Source organism: Salvia hispanica, chromosome 1 (assembly GCF_023119035.1).
Source record: "Salvia hispanica cultivar TCC Black 2014 chromosome 1, UniMelb_Shisp_WGS_1.0, whole genome shotgun sequence".
Classification (NCBI taxonomy): domain Eukaryota; kingdom Viridiplantae; phylum Streptophyta; class Magnoliopsida; order Lamiales; family Lamiaceae; genus Salvia; species Salvia hispanica.
This window is the reverse complement of record NC_062965.1, coordinates 42,533,553-42,556,013: the sequence shown is the minus strand read 5'-3', so window position 1 is coordinate 42,556,013 and position 22,461 is coordinate 42,533,553. Positions and strand designations below refer to the sequence as shown.

At 34.7% G+C, this 22,461-nt stretch overlaps 2 protein-coding genes across 2 annotated transcripts; both read right to left on the bottom strand.

Annotated features, from left to right (window-relative positions):
- Positions 1-3,796: 3,796 nt before the first annotated feature.
- Positions 3,797-5,621, bottom strand: LOC125201430 (60S ribosomal protein L23). The gene is made up of 4 exons (XM_048099532.1): positions 5,503-5,621; positions 5,134-5,418; positions 4,158-4,199; positions 3,797-4,053 (listed from the first exon to the last, which is right to left on the bottom strand). Exons 1-4 carry the CDS (start codon positions 5,513-5,515, stop codon positions 3,971-3,973), a joined length of 423 nt encoding a protein of 140 aa, XP_047955489.1. The 5' UTR covers positions 5,516-5,621; the 3' UTR covers positions 3,797-3,970.
- A 2,874-nt stretch (positions 5,622-8,495) lies between these two features.
- Positions 8,496-17,456, bottom strand: LOC125201276 (probable inactive histone-lysine N-methyltransferase SUVR2). Its single transcript, XM_048099319.1, has 10 exons — positions 17,007-17,456; positions 16,602-16,840; positions 16,447-16,482; positions 15,462-16,062; positions 12,308-13,245; positions 11,707-11,972; positions 11,208-11,274; positions 11,077-11,127; positions 8,944-9,037; positions 8,496-8,871 (listed from the first exon to the last, which is right to left on the bottom strand). The coding sequence occupies exons 2-9, from the start codon at positions 16,806-16,808 to the stop codon at positions 8,951-8,953; spliced, it is 2,253 nt and encodes a 750-aa protein (XP_047955276.1). The 5' UTR covers positions 16,809-16,840; positions 17,007-17,456; the 3' UTR covers positions 8,496-8,871; positions 8,944-8,950.
- Between the last annotated feature and the right edge of the window lie 5,005 nt (positions 17,457-22,461).

Genomic DNA, 22,461 nt, shown 5'->3' with positions numbered 1-22,461 from the left:
ATATCATGCCGGTTGCCGTTGGCGACAAAACTGATGGCCGGACCGACGCCCTGGCACTGCTCGTTGAAAAGGGACGACAAGTTGAGGACATTGAGGTTGTTGTTCGACCCGGCTACCCCAAAATACGCATGCCAAATCCACAGCCGATAATCAGCTACGGCCTCGAGGATCATCGTGGGATTCTTTTCCTTGTAGCCGGTGGTGTAGAACCCCTTCCAGGCAGCGGGACAGTTCTTCCACTCCCAATGCATACAATCTATGCTGCCTAACATCCCCAGGAACCCATACTTCTCCCCGTGCTTCTGCATCAGATCCTGACAGTTTGCCGGGGTAGGGCTTCGAAGATACTGGTCCTTGAATATTTCAACGACGCCCTCACAGAAATACTTCAGACACTTCAGGGCAGTCGTCTCACCGATGTGGAGGTACTCGTCCCACATGTCTGCCGCGCCTCCGTAGGCCAACTGCCTGATTGCCGCAGTGCACTTTTGAATAGGGGTGTGGCCGGGTCTGCCAGCCGCATCGTGCCTGAAGCGGAAGCATATATACCTACACTCCAAAGCGTCAACGATACGCATAAACAGCTCCATGCACATCCTAAAATGCCGCCTGAACATGTTGCCGTTAAACCGCGGATGCTCTGCAAAGTAGTCGTCATATAGCCGCTGATGTGAAGCTACGTGATCCCGATCAATCACTGCTCGGCGGTGGACAACGGGTCGAAGTCGAGGTACTGTCAGCTGCAAGGCCCTTTGTATCAGCCGGTTCATCTCACCGTACGTATAGTCCTCCAATGCTTCGTTCATTTGTCGTTCCTACTCCTCAGGATCCCCACCACTACCACATTGCTACCACCCGCGTTACTCATTTCGAGTTGATGCTCTTGTACATGAATTAAAGAGAGGGAGAAAACTCGTTAAAACAAGTGGTGCGAATGAAAATGACGTGAAAATCGCGTATATATAGTGTTTCGAATTTATTTATTTTTAAAAAAAGGGCTGGCCGATTGATCGCCTGCAATGGCGGCCAGCCGATCGGCCAGCGCTCGGAAACCGACGTGCGCTTGCCGAAAATCTCGCCAAAATGGCGCTCGCCGGTCTCAATGGTTCGGCGAGCGGACCGGCCAGCGCCGGAAATCGGCTAACCGGTCACTCGCCGACCATTGTGGATGCTCTTACTTATTCTTTCCTTGCAAGGTATTATGCCTTGGGAATAAAATTACTGTCATTCCAAAAATTAATTAAAATTCAAACTTTTATTTTACCTTTATTTACTTCTAAAATAAAATATAGTAATAGGGAATTATTGTTGGGAAAATATATAATGAATAATAAATGGTTTAGTTTCTTAATTAAATCGTGCATAATCAAATTTATAAAAGCATTTTATACATTATTATGTATGATTTTGATATTTTCTGTATCCCGATTCTACTTCTCAATGTGTTGTTGATTGTTAATCAATTATTACTTATACAAATATGATACCAATTATTAAATTATTGGAAGAATACTTGCATCAATGTATTATATGTATTATATAGATTATTGATGCCTGTCCAATAAAATGAAACTAATGGAAAAAAGGTGATAAGAAAAATAAGAAAAAGAAATAAAAGAAGTTGCAACTTAATATTTGTAAGAACTTTATTATTTACTAGAAGAATATTTGAGAAGCAGATTTTATACAATAAAGTAAAGTATATTATCATAATGGGGAAAAGGCGATGAAAGGCAATTTATTTAATAAAAATAAAAAAATGAATCAAATGATAAAAGGCGGTGAACACTTGCAATATCTATAAAAATGAAATTGAACAAGAATTGGAAACGATGCCGTTTTGATGCACAGCTGTGGTAGAGACAAACCAGAGGATCCTTTCCCAGAGAAGAGTCTCTGATTTTCCCACGCTTTTGGAATGACATCTTTTCTTTTGCATTGATTTCCAGTTTCTAGTTTCCACAATTGATATTTTCAAATATTCCACTGTCCCAAAAAAAATAGGAACATCTTTTTATTCCATATCCCATAAAAATAGATAATTTCTACTTCCTCCGTCGCGCTTAAGATGACACGTTTTCCTTTTTAGTTTGTCCCAACTAAGATGACACATTTCCTTTTTTTGGTAACTTTCTCTCTCCAATTAATACACTCAACCACTTTTTCTTAATCCTATTAAAATATTCCACTTTCTTTATCTCTCTACTTGAATACTTACACCCACCTTCTCTCTCTCCAATTAAACACTTTAACCAATAACTCTTAAAATCCCGTGCCGACTAAGCAATGTGTCATCTTAGTCGGGACAGAGGGAGTATTTAAGATTTTAGTCCCTAAGACTGTTAACCTTCTAAAAATTTTGTCATTTCACATGAACTATAAAAGTGGTACATAGAAACCTAAATTGAGATCTGGTTTAATTCAAATCCAACAAAGTATTGTAGTCAACTACTCTCTATAGTAGAATAATATTAACTGTTCGCTCAATGCCAAATTACGAATAGATTTAATTCGAATCCAACAAAATATTGTATTCAACTACTCCCTATAGTAGAATAATATTAATTGTTCACTCATTGCCAAAATACGAGTTATTCGGGATTACTATTTAATTTAATTATTATTATTTATTTAATATGAAAATATTTGTTAATTAATGTAAGTATACTTTCTAAATTTAGTTAATTAATATATTTTATCTAAGACTGGTGCAGTTCAAAAATATTATTTATTTAAGAGCCTGATTTAAGAAGATTGTTTTGGAAAATAAGAGAATAAAGTATGGAAAAAACAAATTTGCCAAAAGAAACTGCCTCAGTATGAATACAGTTTCGAAAAAGAAACAATACTCGTGCACATTCACAAAAAGGGTATATTAAAAATACTACTAATGTTGTAAAGCAGCATTCATACTGAAATTTTGAGTTTTTACAATGTAATTATCCATAACAGGAAACTTTTGAATTATTTTTTTATAATAGGATGAATAATTAGTTACAAGAGCATCTTCAATGGGACGGACTTCCCATCGCCTTTTCCGTTTCCTTCCCAAAAACACCTCCTGCCTCGCCATAATGACTTCTCACCCTCCTGCCACGTCATAAGGACTTCCCCACTGCACAATCCGCTCCATGCGGACTTCCCGCAATAAAAAAATTTCACAAATATTCAATTTACGTTATGGAATTAAAATTTCGATATGGAATCGGACAGGAAAAATGCAATAATTTTATTTTAAAAAAAAGCATACATATTTAAACTAAAAAAAGTACTCCATGTTATGCCTTGAATCTCTATAGTTTGCCGCTAGCCCGACAGTATGATATGTTTTTGTTTTATGTCTTAATTTCCGACGATGATACATGCGTCAAAGTTTTTAAAAATTCGTATACGTAGAGTTAAAAAAATTAAATTAAATTAAAAATGGCGGATGTCCGCATGTCGCCACAATGACAGACGTCCGCCCACCCTTCCGCACGCCCTTCCACTGACAGGCGCGCCCTTCCCGCGTCCTCAGCGGACGTCCACGTCCATCTCTCCATTCCTCAACGGCAGACGTCCCAACGCCCTTCCCAGAAGGCCTCTCCGAAGGACGACGGTAAGGGCGCTGCTGGAGGTGCTCTAAGGAAAATAGCAAATTTATGCTTTAAGTTTAAAAATGGCATGCATACTAAAATTACAATATGCTTATTTTATCAACTTAAATACCACAAATCAAAATCGACTTAGAACATTTTCAAAAATACAAGGCGATAACAATTCATAATAATCTGGAGATAAATAAAGGGGCAATTAATGAAAACAATGAAACTTCGCTACGTCAAAGCCATAATAAAGTGAATCACAATAAACCCATTCAAGAATCTCTAAGACATCAAAAGATTTCATTTCTATCCTCCAAACTATATTGTCAATCAACAAGACTCCACCAGGGAAAAAAGGAAACGGAACAAGGATATAACTGAAGACACTAGACGATGGCATTAGCAGCACTGGCAATTCTGGGCCACAGATCAGCACACTCCTTCCCGATTGGGCCGGTGATGGCAGAACCTGCAAGCAACAATCACACATGGTAAATTCATCATTTGATAAAATAAAGCAAAAAGGAAGACACAGCAACATAATGTTTAGGCCAAAAACTTGAATCAATATACCTTTCATTTCACCCTTAGGATTCACAATAACCCCAGCATTGTCTGCAAGTAGACAAAACAAGTCATTAGTAAAGATTAATTTGTTAACAAAACAACATAAACGGTAGACAAGCAAGTCAACACTCGTAAAAGTAAATAAGAACATGCTAAACCATGCTCTAGCTCAGAAGAAAAGGGGATGGCACAATTAATATTACACGAGAAACACTAACGTTGTGACTAAGGTGGGGTTCTTTTTCCTAGATAAAAATAGTACAAAGATATAATCTAGGATTGAGATGTGAGATTATTTTAGTCACATGAGGTTAACTATGATTAATTATCCCACGATTATCCATCTAGAGTTGTGGGATTGAATCTCATGAAACAAACACACTACATATTTAATCTCGAGATACAACCTTGCAAACGAAAAAGTGTTAATAATCAATCACTAAATTGAATTTGTCAAACCACTAAGATAATAAATTTCCCATTGGTTGTCTATATGAACAAGATGGACATCATCAGCACACTATTTGCTATAGAACAACTCAAAACGTTAGTCATGTCTAAATTTTAGACCAATCCCCTAACTTAGTAGAGAAAATAAGTCACTAGCAAAGAATTTGTTAACAAGACACCGTAATTCATTAAAGCAAATAAGAACATGCTAATCATGCTTGATCCAAAAAGAAATGGGGGTGACACAGAGAAACACTAACCTTATACATATCAAATCGACCACTATTGAAAAAAAAACTAAAAAGCTTATCACTTCATAATTACACTCACTAAATTGAATGAACTTCACAGAATGCCTGGATACATATTACTACTATTTCATTAAGGCAAGATCACGCCAAACCCTAACTTAGTAGGAATGAACTTAATCTACAAGCACAGTAAGTTAACAAGGAATGAAAGTATTAAATAATCATTAATACTGAAACTTGCGAACACAAATAAAGAGAAAAATCAGGAAATCTGAAATTACCTTCGAAGTACATGAAAACTCCGTCCTTTCGGCGCCAGGGCTTGCGCTGGCGGACGATGACGGCGGGCATGACCTTCTTACGAAGATCGGGCTTCCCCTTCTTGACGGTAGCCATAACCATGTCGCCGACGCAGGCGGATGGCAGCCTGTTGAGGCGACCCTTGATCCCCTTCACCGAAATGATGTAGAGGTTCTTAGCACCGGTGTTGTCGGCGCAATTAACCGTCGCCGCCACCGGCAGACCCAGCGACATCCGGAACTTGTTTCCGGCCGATCCTCCGCGCCCTGCGACCACAGAATCGATATATTAGCACTATAGATTCGGTCAATTAGGTATGCAATTTGAATAAGGGCGGTAAGTGATCATACCTCGCTTCGACATTTTTGCAGGACTCTTCCTCTCCTCTCTCTACTCAAGGAACTGGAAAATGGAGAGGCGCTAGGGTTTTGTATGTGCGCGTTGGATATGGGCTAGGGTTTGGGCCCAATTTCATTTTATTTTTATTTTTCCATTGAAATTAATTGGCTATGCTTCAACATCTTAATTATTGACTAACTTGATGACTACAGAATTTATTCATTTCATACGGAGTATTTTGAAATTTATCCGTAATTGTCGGCACGTGAAAAATACGAATTTTCTAATTTTGAAATATTTAAACAACATATTATTCTTGGACATCATTTTATTTATAACTTATATTATTACACTACACTACTAATAATGTAAAGCTCACTTTTCATTAACACTATTTACACTACATTTTATCTCCCCCTCTCTTACTTTACCAATTTTATACATTAAAATTTGTGTCGAACCAATGTTCATACTTTTCGGGGACGGATAAAGTATTATTATCTGAATTTTATTCTAAGTACGGAGGATGACCTATTATTCTATTTTTATTTTTATTTTATTGTTTAGAAACAACTATCTAAAAATGATTGATCAAAATTGAGACAAAATTAGTAAGTTGAAAAACCTAAGATATAATCGATACAATTTACTTAATCTTAAACATAACTAGTTTTTCGTATCAGGGATTTCTACAATTTACTAATGGGGATTATAATTTGTTGATAAAATGGCTATTGGAAAATCAACTTAATAGAATATAAGAAAAGATAGCATGCCAATTGAAAAAACGTTTGTTAAAGAATGTACACAAAATTTTTATAGAAAAGCAACATGAAATATTTGCTATATAATGCAATATTAGGCTTAATGCTTCTTTAGTTTTAAATTTTAACTAGTACCTGCTATCCACAGATTAAGATAATTTTTAAAATATTAATTTTAAATTTTAATTAAGATAATTTTTAAAATATTAATTTTAAATTTTAATTAATTAAATAAAATTCAATATTAACAATGAATAATATGAGTAACAATTTTAGTTATATGAGAATAAAATATATATACAAATAACATTGAAGCATAATAAATTTGAAATAAATCACATAGTAATATAATGTTTAAATATTAAATCGTCGAGTAGTAAGATAAAAATCTATCACAATAAAGAATTAAACACAATGGACAATTACTCATCATTTTTTAAACTTTTGTATACACTATATTAACTTTAAAATTAAAATCAATTTAAATTAGCCAGTTATAATTTCAACATAAATTTTTTTTTAACATGGATCAACTATAAAGTAACATAGATGGCTAAAAATCTTATCATTACTATTGCAAAAAAATTATAATTATTAAAAACAAAAAGAAAAAAAATTGTGGTAACATCAATCTAAAAAAGAAAACATAGTAATGGATAAAAATGGATGGAAAGAAACGAAAATTATAACTAAAATGAAAAAAAAATGCCAAAACATAATTTATAATTAAAGATAATGTTAAAAAAAGAAAAATGTAATTCATAAAATGAAAAGGAACCAAAGCATAATTAAAAAGAACAAACTTAGCAAAAATATTGAACGCCATTGATGTGTAGCAAAATGTTGCTCTTATTTTTTGAATAGTCGCAGTCAATTTCTTCTTCGGAACGTCGCAAAATAATATTTTTGGCTCCTTACTCGTGTTTTCATCATTGCTTAGAAAGAACCGGCTAAAGAAAAGTGAGAAGACTACCGTACATGAGAGAGATATTTGTAACTGTATATTTTGGATGCACGGCGTATTGGTATACCCTCTGATTGGTTGATAGTATGAAAGTATGCCTGCTCCATATTATTTGATTAGCAGAATCTATGTGTAATATTGCAAAAGGTTGAAATCAAATACTCACTCCAGCACACGCTTTTGGAAGGACCAGGCGACCAATTCGTCCAGCTAGCATCACTGGCACTAAGAGTCTTCTTGAACAATGGTGATTAAGTATGGGATGAAAGTGGGAGCAAGATAGTGGTTTAGTGGTGAAAAGCAGTCTTGCTAACCTCCCACTCACTCATGCATATATGAAATATGAGAAACTAATCTCTACTAATAAGAAGAAACGTGGGAACCATAGGATTATATATTTATTAGAATTAATTTTTGAATTTTATATTAATTGCATTTATATCCTCGGCATAAAATGGTTATTCAAAACCTCCCAAAACTCCTCTTTTATATATTGTATAGATTAGTTGTATTGATAAACAATAACAACAAATGTTGATCAGTAACCAATCGATCAATAGTGAATGGTCACTTAGTAGTCCTAATGTTGCCGGTCTTGGATAATACTCCCTCCGTATTAAAAAAAATAAAAACATTTGAAACGACACGGATTTTAATATACAATTGGTAAAATAAGCGAGCATAGTTGGTAAAGTAAGAGAGGGAAAAGAAAAATGAGTAAAGTAAGAGAGAGGAAGAGAAAAAGTAGTGAAAGTAGAGTTAGTGGATTGTGGATTTTATGTCCTAAAATAAAAAAATTTAAGTTTCTATTTTTAAGGAACGACCCAAAATGTAAATAGTTGTTATTTTTAAAAAACGAGGGAGTAGAAGGTATAGATTATTGATAGAATAGTACTATTACTGCTTTTTGAAGATGGCTAGTAATGTAGGATGAACAATGAACATTGCTGGATTAACGTTGCCGAATACGGGACTACTGAAGTTTTAGCTCGCATGTACGGTTTTTGTTACTTACGGAATTCTTTAATCATGACGATTATGTTCTATAAATAGCTAGCCAAAGTCATTCTTTACGCAACTCAGTACTATATTTTCATTTGTCAATTTCATAGTAATTCCATGTATGATCTAGTGGTATATCAGTTTTGATGAATATGTGAAGGAAATAGATTATTCTAAGTTTATGCATGAAGAACACTGAGAAATATGATGTTTCTCATCTCCTTATACATGGTGATGACATATTGATTACCAACAAGAGTTGCTGTGAGATAAATGCTACAGAAAATCCATGACATTAACTAATGGTAATGAATGAAAAACATACAGTACAACACAATTTATTACAAACACTAGCTACGGACACTGCTCTGACCATTTTTTCTGGGATCAATGCCAAATCAGTTCGGCTACAAACACATTTACTCACACAAAATTATAATTTCCGCAACATCTAAATTCCTCATACATGCACTACACAGCATAAAAAAATAATGAAAAACAACTCAAATTACCCAGTCCAAGTAAAGCTGGGTCAATGCCTATTTTAAGGATGTAGAACCCTAGCTATGTCAATCAATCAATGTTTGTAAGGGCTAAATTTGGAAGTAGAGTACCACAGCCACTCTGGTATCTCCTACCTGCTCTAGATCCTAAAATAGAAAAGTCAGTGATTAGGCACATCACGGTATTTAACTAAAATGCTTGCTCGTGCTTATACTTACTAGAACGTTAGATGTCACGGCAGAACTCGCTACCACATTGACAACGGAACGCCTTAATAGGGTGGTCGTGGTCATCAAAATCAATTCCATAATCCTGCAAGCAATATTACTTATAAGCAAAATGTATTCTTAAATTGTATATCATCCAGAGCATGACAATAGTAGTGTTCCAGATTACTATCTAGGTGCAATTTCAACAAATTTATAACATCGGAGCATTAAGCACACATAAAAACTTACCACATAAGAACAATTACAAAAACTGTTTAGGAAGAATTATGAGAAGGATTGCCTCCCTCTAAGGAAATAGATTAGGATAGCCATCAGGGTCCTTTATCACCTTATGATGAGCCAAGAATGGCTCCGGTTTTTTTAACAATTGGCATCCACTTCAGCTTTTTATAGAGCCTATTCATCAACATAAAGCCTTCTCAGCCTACTAGGTTGCCTATGTAATGTCATTTTCTTCAAGATTAATGCATAATGTAATAGTGCGTTATTTTTTTCAAAATGAAACTTTATGAACTTAAAATAGCTTGAGCCAACTTAATACTATGTCTTTACAAAGAAATGCACACCCAGGCTCAACCTATTTTTATCCATAGTTTTCCCAATACCCACCACTCTTCAATAGAGGTGATGCAAACCCCCAAGTCTTCGGTGTTGATAACCACACCAACTCCAAGGGTCATGGATAGATTGGGGCCCAAGAGCGAAGGACGGGAGTACATCACATCTCCTTGACGTTATTGGTGAGCAATTCACCTCATTTACGATTTTACGTTCAGAATTTTTTACTTGTGTGTTATAAGCTTTGTAGGTATCTATGGACGTGATTTGAGGACAAATCATTCAAAAGAAGGAGAGGATGATGCGAACCTGGGTACTCTATGTCGTGTGCAACGACGCCCTCGATGTCCTTGGATTGTTGGGGGCCAAAGACAAAGGGGAGATGCGGGGGAGAGTAGAGGTGTCCAGGAGGAGCCACCACCTAGCAGGGTAGCTCGAGGGAGGCCTAACCACCCGACAAGGTGAAGCGCCCTAGGGTCGGACAAGAGACAAACTGGGCTACCCTGCCGGGTAGCAAAAGGTGCAAACTCACCCGGCTGGGGAGGTCCGCGGGTACTCTAGGAGCAGGCACCCAACCGGATGAACTTGGCCATCCACCCGAATAGGCCATGCTGGGTTTGAATTTTAGCTTGTTTTAGCCCAATTTTGGGGTGTTTTATGTTATTTCTCCATCCAAGTATACTAGCTTTTATGCCTTCATTCGTTGGGAGCTAAGTTTTTGGTGAATGTTAACCCTCGTTGAGATTTATCTCCTTTCTGAGAATCTATCAAATTCCTTCATCGAAGATTGTTTGCTTAATTTAGGATTAGTCAAGTAAATGTATGCATCTTTAGCTAAGCGTCACTAAATTCCTAGTATTGCTACTTTTATTTAAATGGAGGTTCTAAGGTCCTAAGGAAGATTCCCACCTCTCACACCTTCTTCCTCCCATTTCCCTTCAATGGTCTCCCCTTTTTGGTTAAAATTTTGTGGTTAGATCAACTATCCTTCGTTTATTTGTTGTATTTACAAGGGGCAAGTCTGGGTAAAAGCTTTAGATAAGTCCTCATGAAGAATCATATCAAAGATGGACACAAAACTTAACTTTATATAACTACAGATGAATAAATAAAAAGTACAATTTTTATCCTAAACTTATGGTCATGTATGATTTTGGTACAGAACAATATGTTCGCTATAAATGAGTCCTAAACAATATGAAACAGTCCATTTTTTTGACAAAATTGAAGAGAGTCAAAATGTAATGGCCAAAGCATTTTTTTACCAAATTAATAACTTAAAAACTATTTAATCAATTAATCAGCACACTCAAGGAATGTCGATTATTGTGGGTAACACAACCTCATTGTAATACATTTAACACAAGCTACACAAACTATCTATACACTTAAATAACAGACCACAGATTTATTACCTTCATATTATGTCATTTCATGATAACAAATTTCATTCCTCTTGATCAATCAACATAACAATTGTTGCCACTATTACATGGCATTTTCAAAGTATGAATCTTAAGAATCAATGCAAGCAAATTCAAAGATAAGTTTAAACCAACTTACCCAAGTGAGTTCTTCCATGGCTTTTACTTTTCTACTAGTGAAGAAAGCAAGCTGAAGAACATGATCCAATTAGCTAGAGAAAAAATTTGAACCCAAGATAGCTATCAGAAGAAGTGCATGTGATTTCATACATGATAGTAGTGATGATCGGGAGTCTCCACTTCAACAGGTATTTCCACTAAGGTCGAGTCATAACACCTATAGTGTACATGAAAATCAGATAAAGAATGATAAGTATATCTATAGCTCTTGTCATTGCATAATAACTTATGAACCTGTGAAAGAAAAATGATCTCCTTGGATGGATCAATACACCATTCTAAGAAGGGAACACACTAAGTAACTAAATGAAATTTATTAAAGGAATGCATCATACACCAGCATAACCAAACAATGGGAAACTAAGGATGTGCTGTAGACACTATGTTGTTTCGACCAAGTGTTGTACCCTTCAGAAAAGGTAGAAAACTACTTTTTCTTGAGATTCTTGACAATGTATGACACAGAAAACATCATGACAGATTCTAGTAAGCATATTATGACATCAGATACAACCATAGCGACAACTATCAATTTTCAGAAAAACAATAGTCATGCACCAAATGCATAGTTTGTTATAAATGAACTTACTTGTGATTAATAAACCGTGCTACATTTCCATAATAAGTAGCATCTAAGCAAAGCGCTTCTTCATCTTTCAGCACTCCTTCTGCACACCAATCAGCATCAAGAAGAACTGGATATGAATGTTTCTCCCCTTCAGGGCTACTCAAAACACGTTCGAATAGTTCCGCATTTGTTAAAACTTCTCCAACATATTCGCAGACAAAGGCACCCTTTGGCAGGTCCTCCAGTGTGCGTAAACCCCAGCCTTTTCCTTCAGGCGTCATAAACACCTAGTACATATATTAAGGACATTAAGAGATTGTATATTACTAACTTTAGGAAATTAAAGTACAAGAGATTGCAGATATCAACTATGATATACTCCCTCCGTCTATAAAAAATAGAGCAATTTGTGTATGGCACGGGTTTTAATGTAGGTAAAGTAAGAGAGAAGGGAAAAAAGTAAGAGAGAGGGAGAAAAAGTAAGTGAGAAGTAGTGTTAGTGGAATAATGTGTAGGGTTATTATTTGTTGAAAACTTTCCATAAATGAATGTGCTCTATTTTTTTTGGACGGCCAAAAATGGTAATTGTGCTCTATTTTCTGTGGACGGAGGGAGTAATTACCTGTAATTTGCGACTAATTCCTCTCTGCACTACTCGATTTCCACACTGTATATTACAGCCACATTTGATCCAACATTCTTTAATAAAGCTCCTTACTAAATGCCCCTTGCAAGGTTCAATACTATCCTCGCGTTTTGATCTTTCTAGTGGACATTGCTGACAGAAAAATTGACAATGTTGCTTTGGATCAAGATTCATGGAAATACACTCATTAAGAAGTTCTTCCTTGACAAGGCCATCCGCAGTGTAAGCAAACTCGCCTCCACTTTCATATGAGCATGCACAAGGTAAGGATAAGGATAGACAATCACCAGAACAGGTAGAACAACAACTATTGTCTCCAATACGAGCCAAACAAAAATTTGCATACGCATTTTGGTATATTGCATTTTGGCGAATGTAGCAGAAAGAAGGAGGACGCTCATCATTGACTTCATTCACTAATGCAATAGGAAACTTTTCTTGTCCCTTGGAAATATCAACAAAATCATGGATTGGCTTGATAGTCTGACCATTCAGCTGGGGTTGTTGAACAGCTTCCCATCTCAGACCATTTATATCTTCAGGACAATTGCCTTGGTTTTCTCTGTTTACCACAATATTATCTTCGGTGTTCAATTTGTTCAGTTGTGGCCTACCACTCCTGCCATTTAAAGGTGGAGAAAGTACCTTAGATTTTGGCTTAGGGACATCGGCACCAGATCTAGAACCAACCATTCCATTCAAAGAACTGATGACCAAGGCCTCGGCACCTCTAACACCTGCAGCTGATGATTTAGTTGTGTCACCAATTACTGATTGCCTATTTAAATCTGTTCCCAACTTGCCACTGTTTCTTGATTCACACAAAACCATAGTGACATCAGCTGTACTTCTTCTTTCCCTGACATATTGTAGTGATGTTGGTTTTGTAATAGAATCTCCTCCATGTGATATATCTGCAATTTATGTACTAGAATATAAGAATCATAAAAAAATTGAGAAATAGAGAAGCTCTAGTAGAGATAATAGTATGAATCATCTACCTAGTACTTTTAAAAAAAATTTCTTTTTAAATGAAGAGGATCAGCAATGGTTCCTCATCTACCCATGTGATGACTCTAACACCCGACCTATTGGCTACCTAGTAGTACTATTTAGTGAGCCAATGCTCCCTTTGAGTTAGTAATTCTAATGTTTGGGCTCATGTATCACTACACATCAAAACCTAAATTCTATGTTTTGTTACTTTGATTGATTAATAATCACGTATAAAAAGGTAATATATATGATGAATAATTGTTACTCCCTCCGTCCCACCGAAGATGACCACTTTCCATTTTGGTTTGTCCCAACCAAGATGACCCACTACTAAAAATGGAAACACCTATTCCATCTCTATTACTTTATTCTCTCCACTAACACACAAAATAAACTTGCATAAAATCCAGCGCCTAAGGAAGGGGTCCTTGGGACGGAGGAAAGAAAAGTTAATTGCATTCCTGCCTTTTGAGCCAAGGTTCAGAGCAAGTTTAGTGTTTAGAGGTGATAATGTTAGAGATATCAAATGTTGTTAATGGCATATAGCGATTGACAAAAAAATCACCACAAGGGTTCTGGTGGCTAGCACGGAGCGATATGATGGTTGATTAATAATAATATAAAAAAAAATACTGATATAAAAAAGAATAAGAAATATAATATGCAAAAATCTAGAAAATAATAGAAACATAATATCTCAAATCTTAGCACAATAATTAAAACATAAAGTCATAAACCATTACATAATATGTCTAAAAAAACTTAAAGTCATGAGCCCAATATATATTATGTCTAAATTTGAATCCTCCATGGACCTCAATCCACATCAACCTCAAAAAAAATCTTCTCCAACAGACATAATTGCAATTGCTCTATGTAACTCTATATATCCTATAACATCAAAGAATGAAGACAAATATTTAATAAAAAACAAAAAATTTCGTTGGAGTAGTGGATCGCTAGTGCAGTAATGGGTCAACAAAGATGTGGAATGAAGAGAATGGAGGTGCGCACTACAGTTTGCTCAGCGGGAATCGCAATTGCTAACCTGAACCCTAACTCAATTGGGTAAATGTGTGGGTTATTAGGTGAATGGGTCGGCTTGGTAGATTAATGGGTTGGGCAAGCCCTACTTAGGTGCCATGGTGTCACACCTATGAAGGCCGCCATAACTGCCACGACAAACAGTCATGCATGTCACAACGCGGCGATGGTGTTTAGCCAAAAAACCGCCACCACCATGGCTGATATTTGACAACATTGAAGATATTCAGCTCAAATATTTCAAATTTTATGATGAAGGATGGAATTCTTCATCAAACATAACATATTTGAGACACCGAATCAAAACAATGCTGCTATATTAAAAAAGAGACATCATGAAATTGCCTGAGCTTTCGCTTTGTTCAAAATGCTTGGCTACAAGTTACAAAACTTTATCCCAAATGTGTGAGTTGGATAGTTTGGTCTACTAGAGTGCATATAGGGTATAGCCATATAGGTCATAATACCCTGGTTAATGGGTGCCTTACATTAGTTGATTCTATTACTAAGGTGCGGATAGGGACTAGGTATTATAAACCTAGTTAATTGGTACCTTACAACCGTTGATGTCAACTTTTGGAACAGTTTTCTTCTATGTAGCTTCTTGTCCACTATTCATGAGTTTCTTATACATGCCATTTTTTCCACAAATGGCTCATTTCGCACATTCCCCAAACTTTTGTTAAACCTTGTATTCTGCAAACCTACTCTTGGTGCCCAATCTTTAGTTCATGCGATTGCATGGCTGTTCCTATCCTAAACACCACTACTCATGTCCTAGATGAGCCAATTTAGTTGTCATCATATTCAAACTCGAGTAACGATCTTCCAGTTTCTCAACCCATTGAAACTCTGAAAGCAATCATAAAAAATAGATGGACTTCCGAGGGTGCAAAAGAACGTGAGATTTCATGAAACATACTCTAAAGGAAATATTATAGAGAAAGACTTGAAGCAATATTCCGCTCTATACATAATTAGAACCAAATGCCCGACACATTTTAACAAGATCCCATATTATACATCCTAAACTATCACAACACTCACAAAAAATGTCCAAAAATTTAATTTTCGGTAACGAAAAGCTTACGTGGCTCGTCATCAGTGGTTGGCGCATCTTTAGTCTTAAATATAGCATCATTTCCGATTTTGTCCTTTTCAAGTGACCACACGGTGTCTGGCACTTTAGGCTCTGATTGTTGTATAGCATGTGATGAACTCTTAGAGACTGTCCTTGATGGAGTTTGAAGAGATGCAGCTCCTGCACCTCTATCTCTCAGTCTCATTGGATGAGAAGGTATTCTTGGTGCATTTGTTTGTCTGACACTTTTTTGACTCCCATTGATGCTACTGGGGTGGTTGGGATCACCATTCTCATTAACCAAAGAGTTAGAAGAACTAGGCTGCTTTCCTTTACTTTGACCAAATGACTGGGACGTGACAACTAATGGCGTAACCATTTTTCTTTTAGCATTGTTTTGGGGTGACTCCTCCATGCCTCGTGTACCATTCAGTTTGATGCAGTGCATTTCAGATAGTTTATCTGGTTCTTTAGGACGAAAAGGAGACATGCTTGTATTAGAAGTACTTGAGGAGGAAGTTTGATGATTTAGATGTCCATGTTTCAATATTTTCATTGGCCGTTCAGGTTCTTCAGCTTCCCGAGCTTCTTTCTCCAAATGGTCTTGTGCCTATCAGGAGAATTGAGCCATTGCATAATGTCAGTTATAAGATTTATAAACTATTAGCACTCAAATAATATCTGGGGAATTTGGTTTGGTGACGGAATAGATAAGATTTGATAGGGTTGGAGGATGATTAATCATCTACTCAACTTTGAGGCCACAAATAATCATCCAATTGGATTATTAGAGGGCAGGCCGAGTTATCCAACACGGGTCAAATCATGAAAATTACACATTCGATTCAGCTGGATTATTTCATCAATCATGCCTTATCACTCAAATAAAAACGCCTCCTATTCTATAATTGGATAAGTATAGAGGAAAAGGAAAACGATTAAAACTGAAACTCGCATTAGTAGATTTGCTGACTAATCATGGAATATAACATACTCCATTATCCACATTCTTCCTTGGCTGCTCTTCCACCTGAAAGATAAAACTCTATGAATTAGTAATTTTCAGTTTGATACCAATCAATGGAGTATGAGCTGGAAATCCATGCAAAATAAGAGAGTGCTTCCATGTTTTCAGCCCACAGTACTTACATCTCTCTCATCTTTAACAAGTATAGCATCTGCAAGGGCTCTATAATTTCCCTCTTCAATAAGTGCCCAATTATCGTCACACAGTTTCACCAGTGTTTTCAGTACTGGCAAGACCTTCTCTTCCTTGATCCCAATAATATTCATAGCCTCAATGGCATTGGCAAACTTGATTTCTCGTTCCTTCTTCATTTTTGCTCCCTTCCCCATTTCAATGGATTCTTTATCACAGAAATTTCTACCTTGCAATAGGCATAAACAATTTCATTTTATCACCAATCACAACAATTCAAGCAAATTAGCAATTGCATATCCCAAAGCATTGCCCATTATCCTAATACCATGTAGTAGTACATTATAACTAAGCAACAGAATCACAGCATACCATACCAAACAATCACGACTTACCACAAGTAGGACAGGATTCTATCTTGCCACACACAACAGTTTGAGCCTGTAATAAAGCTATATAAACACCACATTAAGCCTGAGGTTGCACCTTATACTGTATAAGCATTCCACTGATTTATTAATCAAGGGTGCAACCTAGACGTGTACATTGTCACACTTAAAGAGAGAACAGAGTTTTAAAGCGAAATGCCATTGTTCCTAGTATAATTCCATGGTTTTATTCATGAACTGGAGTTAGTATGAAACAGTTCAGTGTAGAACAGTGTTGTTGTGAGTTAAGTGAGGGGCTGGATATTGCATTTTATGACGGGAGGGTTGATTTGAGGGAGGAGGCAGCGGCGTGGAGATTGTGTGACGGTGGAGGAGCGATGGCAGGTGGTGGTGGAACGGCGAAGAGGTGGCCCGGAAAAGAAGTAGGAGAAGCCGGCGGGTGGTGGTTGTAGCATAGGGATGTCAATCGGGCCGGCCCGTCGGATTTCGGGCCAACCCTACTCGGGTTGCGGGTCAATCGGGTGCGGGCTAATCGGGTTGTGATTTCTTTCGGGTTATAAAAGTTCAACCCTAACCCTAAAAGCTCGGGTTTCGGGCTAGCCCAACGGGTTAATCGGGTTGCTACCGATAATATTAACATGCGATCAATCCAATAGATAATGATTAAAATTACTAATATTCATACAATGTAAAACATTTAATTATGATATAGTGAGATATATGCTTAAACTCAATCATAAACATGATCAAATACTAATATTTGAGATATTTCGTGGAATTTTAATGCATGTTTTAGAAATTTAAATATTTTTTAGTGAATTTAAAGTTTTTAATTTATTTATCAATTATTATATTAATAAAAATTCAATATATAATTTGTATATTTAATTATAAAATTGAAAGTTATTTTTTTAGTTATCTATATTATAAAATTAATCAATGAAGTGTCGAATTAGGAGTAAAAAAATAGAATAAAAGAAATTTTATCGGATTTTCGGGTCTAGCCCTAATGGATTGCGGGTTAATCGGATGCGAGCTAATCGGGTTTTGATTAAATAAAATCTTTATCGAGAACAACTATAATCATGCATAAAAAATAGGCTAGACTATTCATATTCCAATAAGTTACACTTAAAATGTAATAAAAATGATTAATGCACCAATATTCAAAGGAACGGTAATTAAAGTAATAATGTTAACACATTTATACGGATCTCTCTATAAATACTTATTCACCCAACAAATTTCTTCAATCAAAATTTCAACTGTGTTTCAATGGGTGACGGTGCTAAGAGTGAGATGTGCTCAGTCGAGTATAGCGGCATCAAAGATGGAAGATTTGACAAGAGCCGAGATAAAGAATAAGGAACGGAAGATTCAAGAAGAGTGGAGACTAGACTCTCAGGCATCCCTTGATTCCCTTTTATTGTTTGCAAATAATTCTAGAATTATCGTAGATTCTTGAGTTATATTATGATTGTTAGTTATGATATACAACAATATTTGTTTGTTCAAGTTTCATTTTTCATTATTCTAATATGAATCATTTCTTCATCGTCTAGAATTAGTATGAATAAATGTCTAAAATTATATACGTTTAACGTTATTATAATGCAATAAAGTTCTACCATTTTATGTTCCATTTTTAGTGCAATGATGGTAATATTATTTTTATGGTAAAAGTGTTAAAGAAGTCCATAATCTCATTTTCATTAGATGTTATTTTAGCTTTTGTAGTGAAATCCAATAATTTTCTATTTTGTACTATACGACTTGAGTGCATTAAAGCGTTCCTAATTGAAATTGAAAATAAATAAGTTAATAGTAATGGTGATTATTATTAATCAATTATAGTTGTGTCAAAATATTTTTTTTTTATAATAATTTTGATATTTTGAATATTATAAGTCGTGGATTAACTATTTGTTAGAAAAATTTGTGTTTTCGTATAGTATAGAAATATAAAGGTTTGTCAAATGTATTTTTCACAAGTGCCTAGACTTGATGTACTCTTATTAAATTGTTAATTGACAATATTAAATATACAAATATAGAAATAAGTTAATCCGTGCATCGCACAAGGGTTAATATTAGTACATATATAAAAGGTGAGTTTTAGCCTTATTTTGATATATTTATAAGTTATGGAATGAATTAGAATATTTATAAAATATGTCATTATAGTTATAATGTGGAATTTGTATTGACATGACCGTTATAATTTGTCCCTTTACATAATATTGTATAATAGTTATAAATGTTTATGAATTTGTATTAATGTGGCTGTTACAATTGTGATTGACCCTTCTTATTAGATGACTCCATAGAATCTTACCAGAATGGGTTGAAAGCAAATAATTCAACGCTGCTCGCTAATCAGGCAATCAACCACTATTTAAGATTAGCGCATTATACAATATAGAATTAAGGCATCCATTTAAAGTATTAGAAGACGTTTCAATGTAAATTTATGGTTGGTAATTGGTGGATTTATCACACACTAATACGTTATGCTTATAAATATGTTCATTTGCTAACTTACAATCCGCTTTTAAGTTCCCTTCTCTCCCTTTGAATCAAAGATTTTTTCGTAAAAAAGAAATTTGTTTAGGTATGGTTCTTATTCTTTACAAACAGTAGTATATTTGTATTAATCTATTTTACATTTATTATTATTTTTTATGTTGCTAATATTGTGATCTTATCAGAAGAAGAAAATTAAATTTTGGAATTTACCTTCCTCAAGGATCTACGTACAATCTACCATAACATTACCAGTCGCAGAGTTAGGTGTTTGTGTTTTCGAAATGACCAAACATGGACGACAAATCAAATATTGTCAGCATGGAATGTGTTTTCCATGACTCTATGGTATGCGTTTTATCTTTTTAATCTTATTATGTATTTTAATTATTTATCTAAAACTATTAACTGTTAATTTTTTAATCATGCATAGTAGAGCAGAGCTTTTAGGTTCAAGGAACATTTCCCAAAATCGTACTAAATTAGTTTCGTTATTCTGTCACAAAGTTAGGTGTTTGTATTTTCGAAATGACCAAACATGGACGACAAATCAAATGTTGTCAGCATGGAATGTGTTTTCCATGACTCTATGGTATGTGTTTTATCTTTTTAATCTTATTATATTTTTTAATTATTTATCTAAAATTATTAACTATTAATTTTTTAATCATGCAGAGTAGAGCAGCGCCTTAGGATTCAAGAAACATTTCCCAAACTCGTACTAAATTAGTTTCATTCTTAAATCAGGAAGGAACAATTCTCTCTATTTGCTATAAGGACTCTTGAGATTTGGGTTTAGGTTTTGGGGGTGGTTTTTTTTCCTTTTTGTTTTTGCCATTTCTCTTTTTATTGGAGAGAAGATCAATAGTGAAAAAAATTTCATTTTATCTTAAATTTTATAATGAACCATTTTACATCTTGGTAACGGTAAAAGATGACTTGGAATATCATAGGCTTATATGGCATTCTTACACTATCAAAATGATAAATTGTTGATTTCATCACATCGTTTTAATGTTTTATTTGAAAATTATTTATCCATATATAATCGTCAAAAATGTTTTGCTAAATTTTGGATTAAAAATGTTACAATATTGAACATTTTTTTAAGATAAAACTTAAAAAGTGACTGGATATAATTTCATGGAATTAATTGCATGGAGTGAGATACTCCCTCCATTCCACAGTAATAGGGTAAAACTTTTCGGCACGGAGATTAAGAAAAATTGTGTTAGGTGAGTTAAGTAAAGAGAGAATAAAGTGAAAAATGAAAAAGGTAGAGAGATGAAGAGAGAAAAAAGTAAGAGAGAGTAAAGTAGATGTGGAAAAATGTGTTAACTTTTACTAAAAAGGGAAATGACTCTATTACTATGGAACGGACGGAAATGGAAAAACGCCCCTATTACTATGGAATGGAGGGAACAATATTTAATTATAATATGATAAAAGTGTGACTTTTTTAGGATTATAATTATAATATGATATGATAATTTTGAATAAAATTTGAAATGATAGCGCACATAATCAAATCCTGCCTCACGCGAGGGATCAAATAGGGTAACTTGAAATTTAGTGAATCCAATCAAGCACTAAAAGTTTTTTTTATCTACATATTGTTAAAAGCTGAGGACTATAAATAGTATCAACAACAAAATGTGAGGATTAGTTGGTTAGACCATTGCAACAACTATCTCAATAAACTAACAGTTGGATTTGCAAATGTTAGGGTGATAAGTGATAGTCAGCGACACTAACTTGCCATAATAAATTAGTGAATTTTATTAAATTTATTTGAGATGAAAAAAACTTATAATATTGTATTACATCAGATTTATCTTTACTAAATAAAAAATTTAATATTAAAAATATATAGTTTTCTTTAATAATAATTTTTTTAAATAAATTTAAACATGTAATTAAAAATATTTTAACTTGGAGCCGCAACGTATATAGAGGATGAAAAGTGCTTAGTGTGTTTTTTTACAACTATTAGTTTTCTAAACTTATTTAATTATATGAACTTTATTGATAGTGTTGGAACATATATACTAAAAAGCATTTTTCGAGTTTTTGAATTTGATAAATTGCTTGTATATTGTAAACACTCTTCATTTAATGAGAATAATAAATGTTTTCTTCACACTGTGTATTTTACTTTAATGGGTATTGACCGTATTTAATTATATATTAAATTATATAATTAAAACGCCGGAAAGTAAAATCAGTCTAAGTCTTCTACATTGAAGGTTGGGTCGTGGAACAGGTCATCACAGTAGGTGGCCCAACCGGTACCTTGTAGAAGTAAAACTTTTTCACAACCTAGATAGGCTTTGGCTACCTATCGTGAAAGGTTGCAGTGTCCATCCGAAAGTCGTCTTTACCTTGAGAATGACTAGTGACACTGGTGTGGTATAGCATTGAATGGATCTAAAGTATAGACACGTCTTTGTTGCTATCTACTGTAAGACGATGTCTTGGAGATTTAATATTTCCTAATCTTTGTAATAATATAGGACACACGTTATTTAATCATACGCTGCTTTGACTTATCAATAGGTGCGGGTTTTTCGTAACCCAATATTCCTGATATCTTGGGTAGTAGTAATTAATAACTAGAATGGTGTCAGTTTTATTATTACATTGAATCGTGTGCCTGCGTGGTTTGACTATATCCCCAAGAGGTGTTCGAGAGAAGTTCTATTATTCGGAAACCCGGCCGGTTTGGATTTAATCCAAGAATAAATAGAAAAGGAAAAGTATATTTTAATATACATCTCGTACTAGACAAACTCTTGGAAATAAAGATATTAATTAATTTAAAGTCTATAGCAGACTACAAATTAATTAATGGATATAGAAAGTCTTAGACACGGGAAATAATATATTAAAGAGGTTAACCCGGATTGCTTGTAATCACGGATTGGATGGGCGGTCAATA

Coding starts and splice junctions, on each gene's coding strand:
- LOC125201276 (XM_048099319.1), bottom strand. CDS start 16,808: ATGGGGAAGGGAGCAAAAATGAAGAAGGAACGAGAAATCAAGTTTGCC. Junction 16,063..16,446: donor GGAAGAATGTGGATAATGGA/GTATGTTATATT, acceptor TTCTCCTGATAG/GCACAAGACCATTTGGAGAA. Junction 13,246..15,461: donor AACCACTGATGACGAGCCAC/GTAAGCTTTTCG, acceptor CATAAATTGCAG/ATATATCACATGGAGGAGAT.
- LOC125201430 (XM_048099532.1), bottom strand. Junction 4,200..5,133: donor AGTTTTCATGTACTTCGAAG/GTAATTTCAGAT, acceptor GTCTACTTGCAG/ACAATGCTGGGGTTATTGTG. Junction 4,054..4,157: donor TCCTAAGGGTGAAATGAAAG/GTATATTGATTC, acceptor TGTTGCTTGCAG/GTTCTGCCATCACCGGCCCA.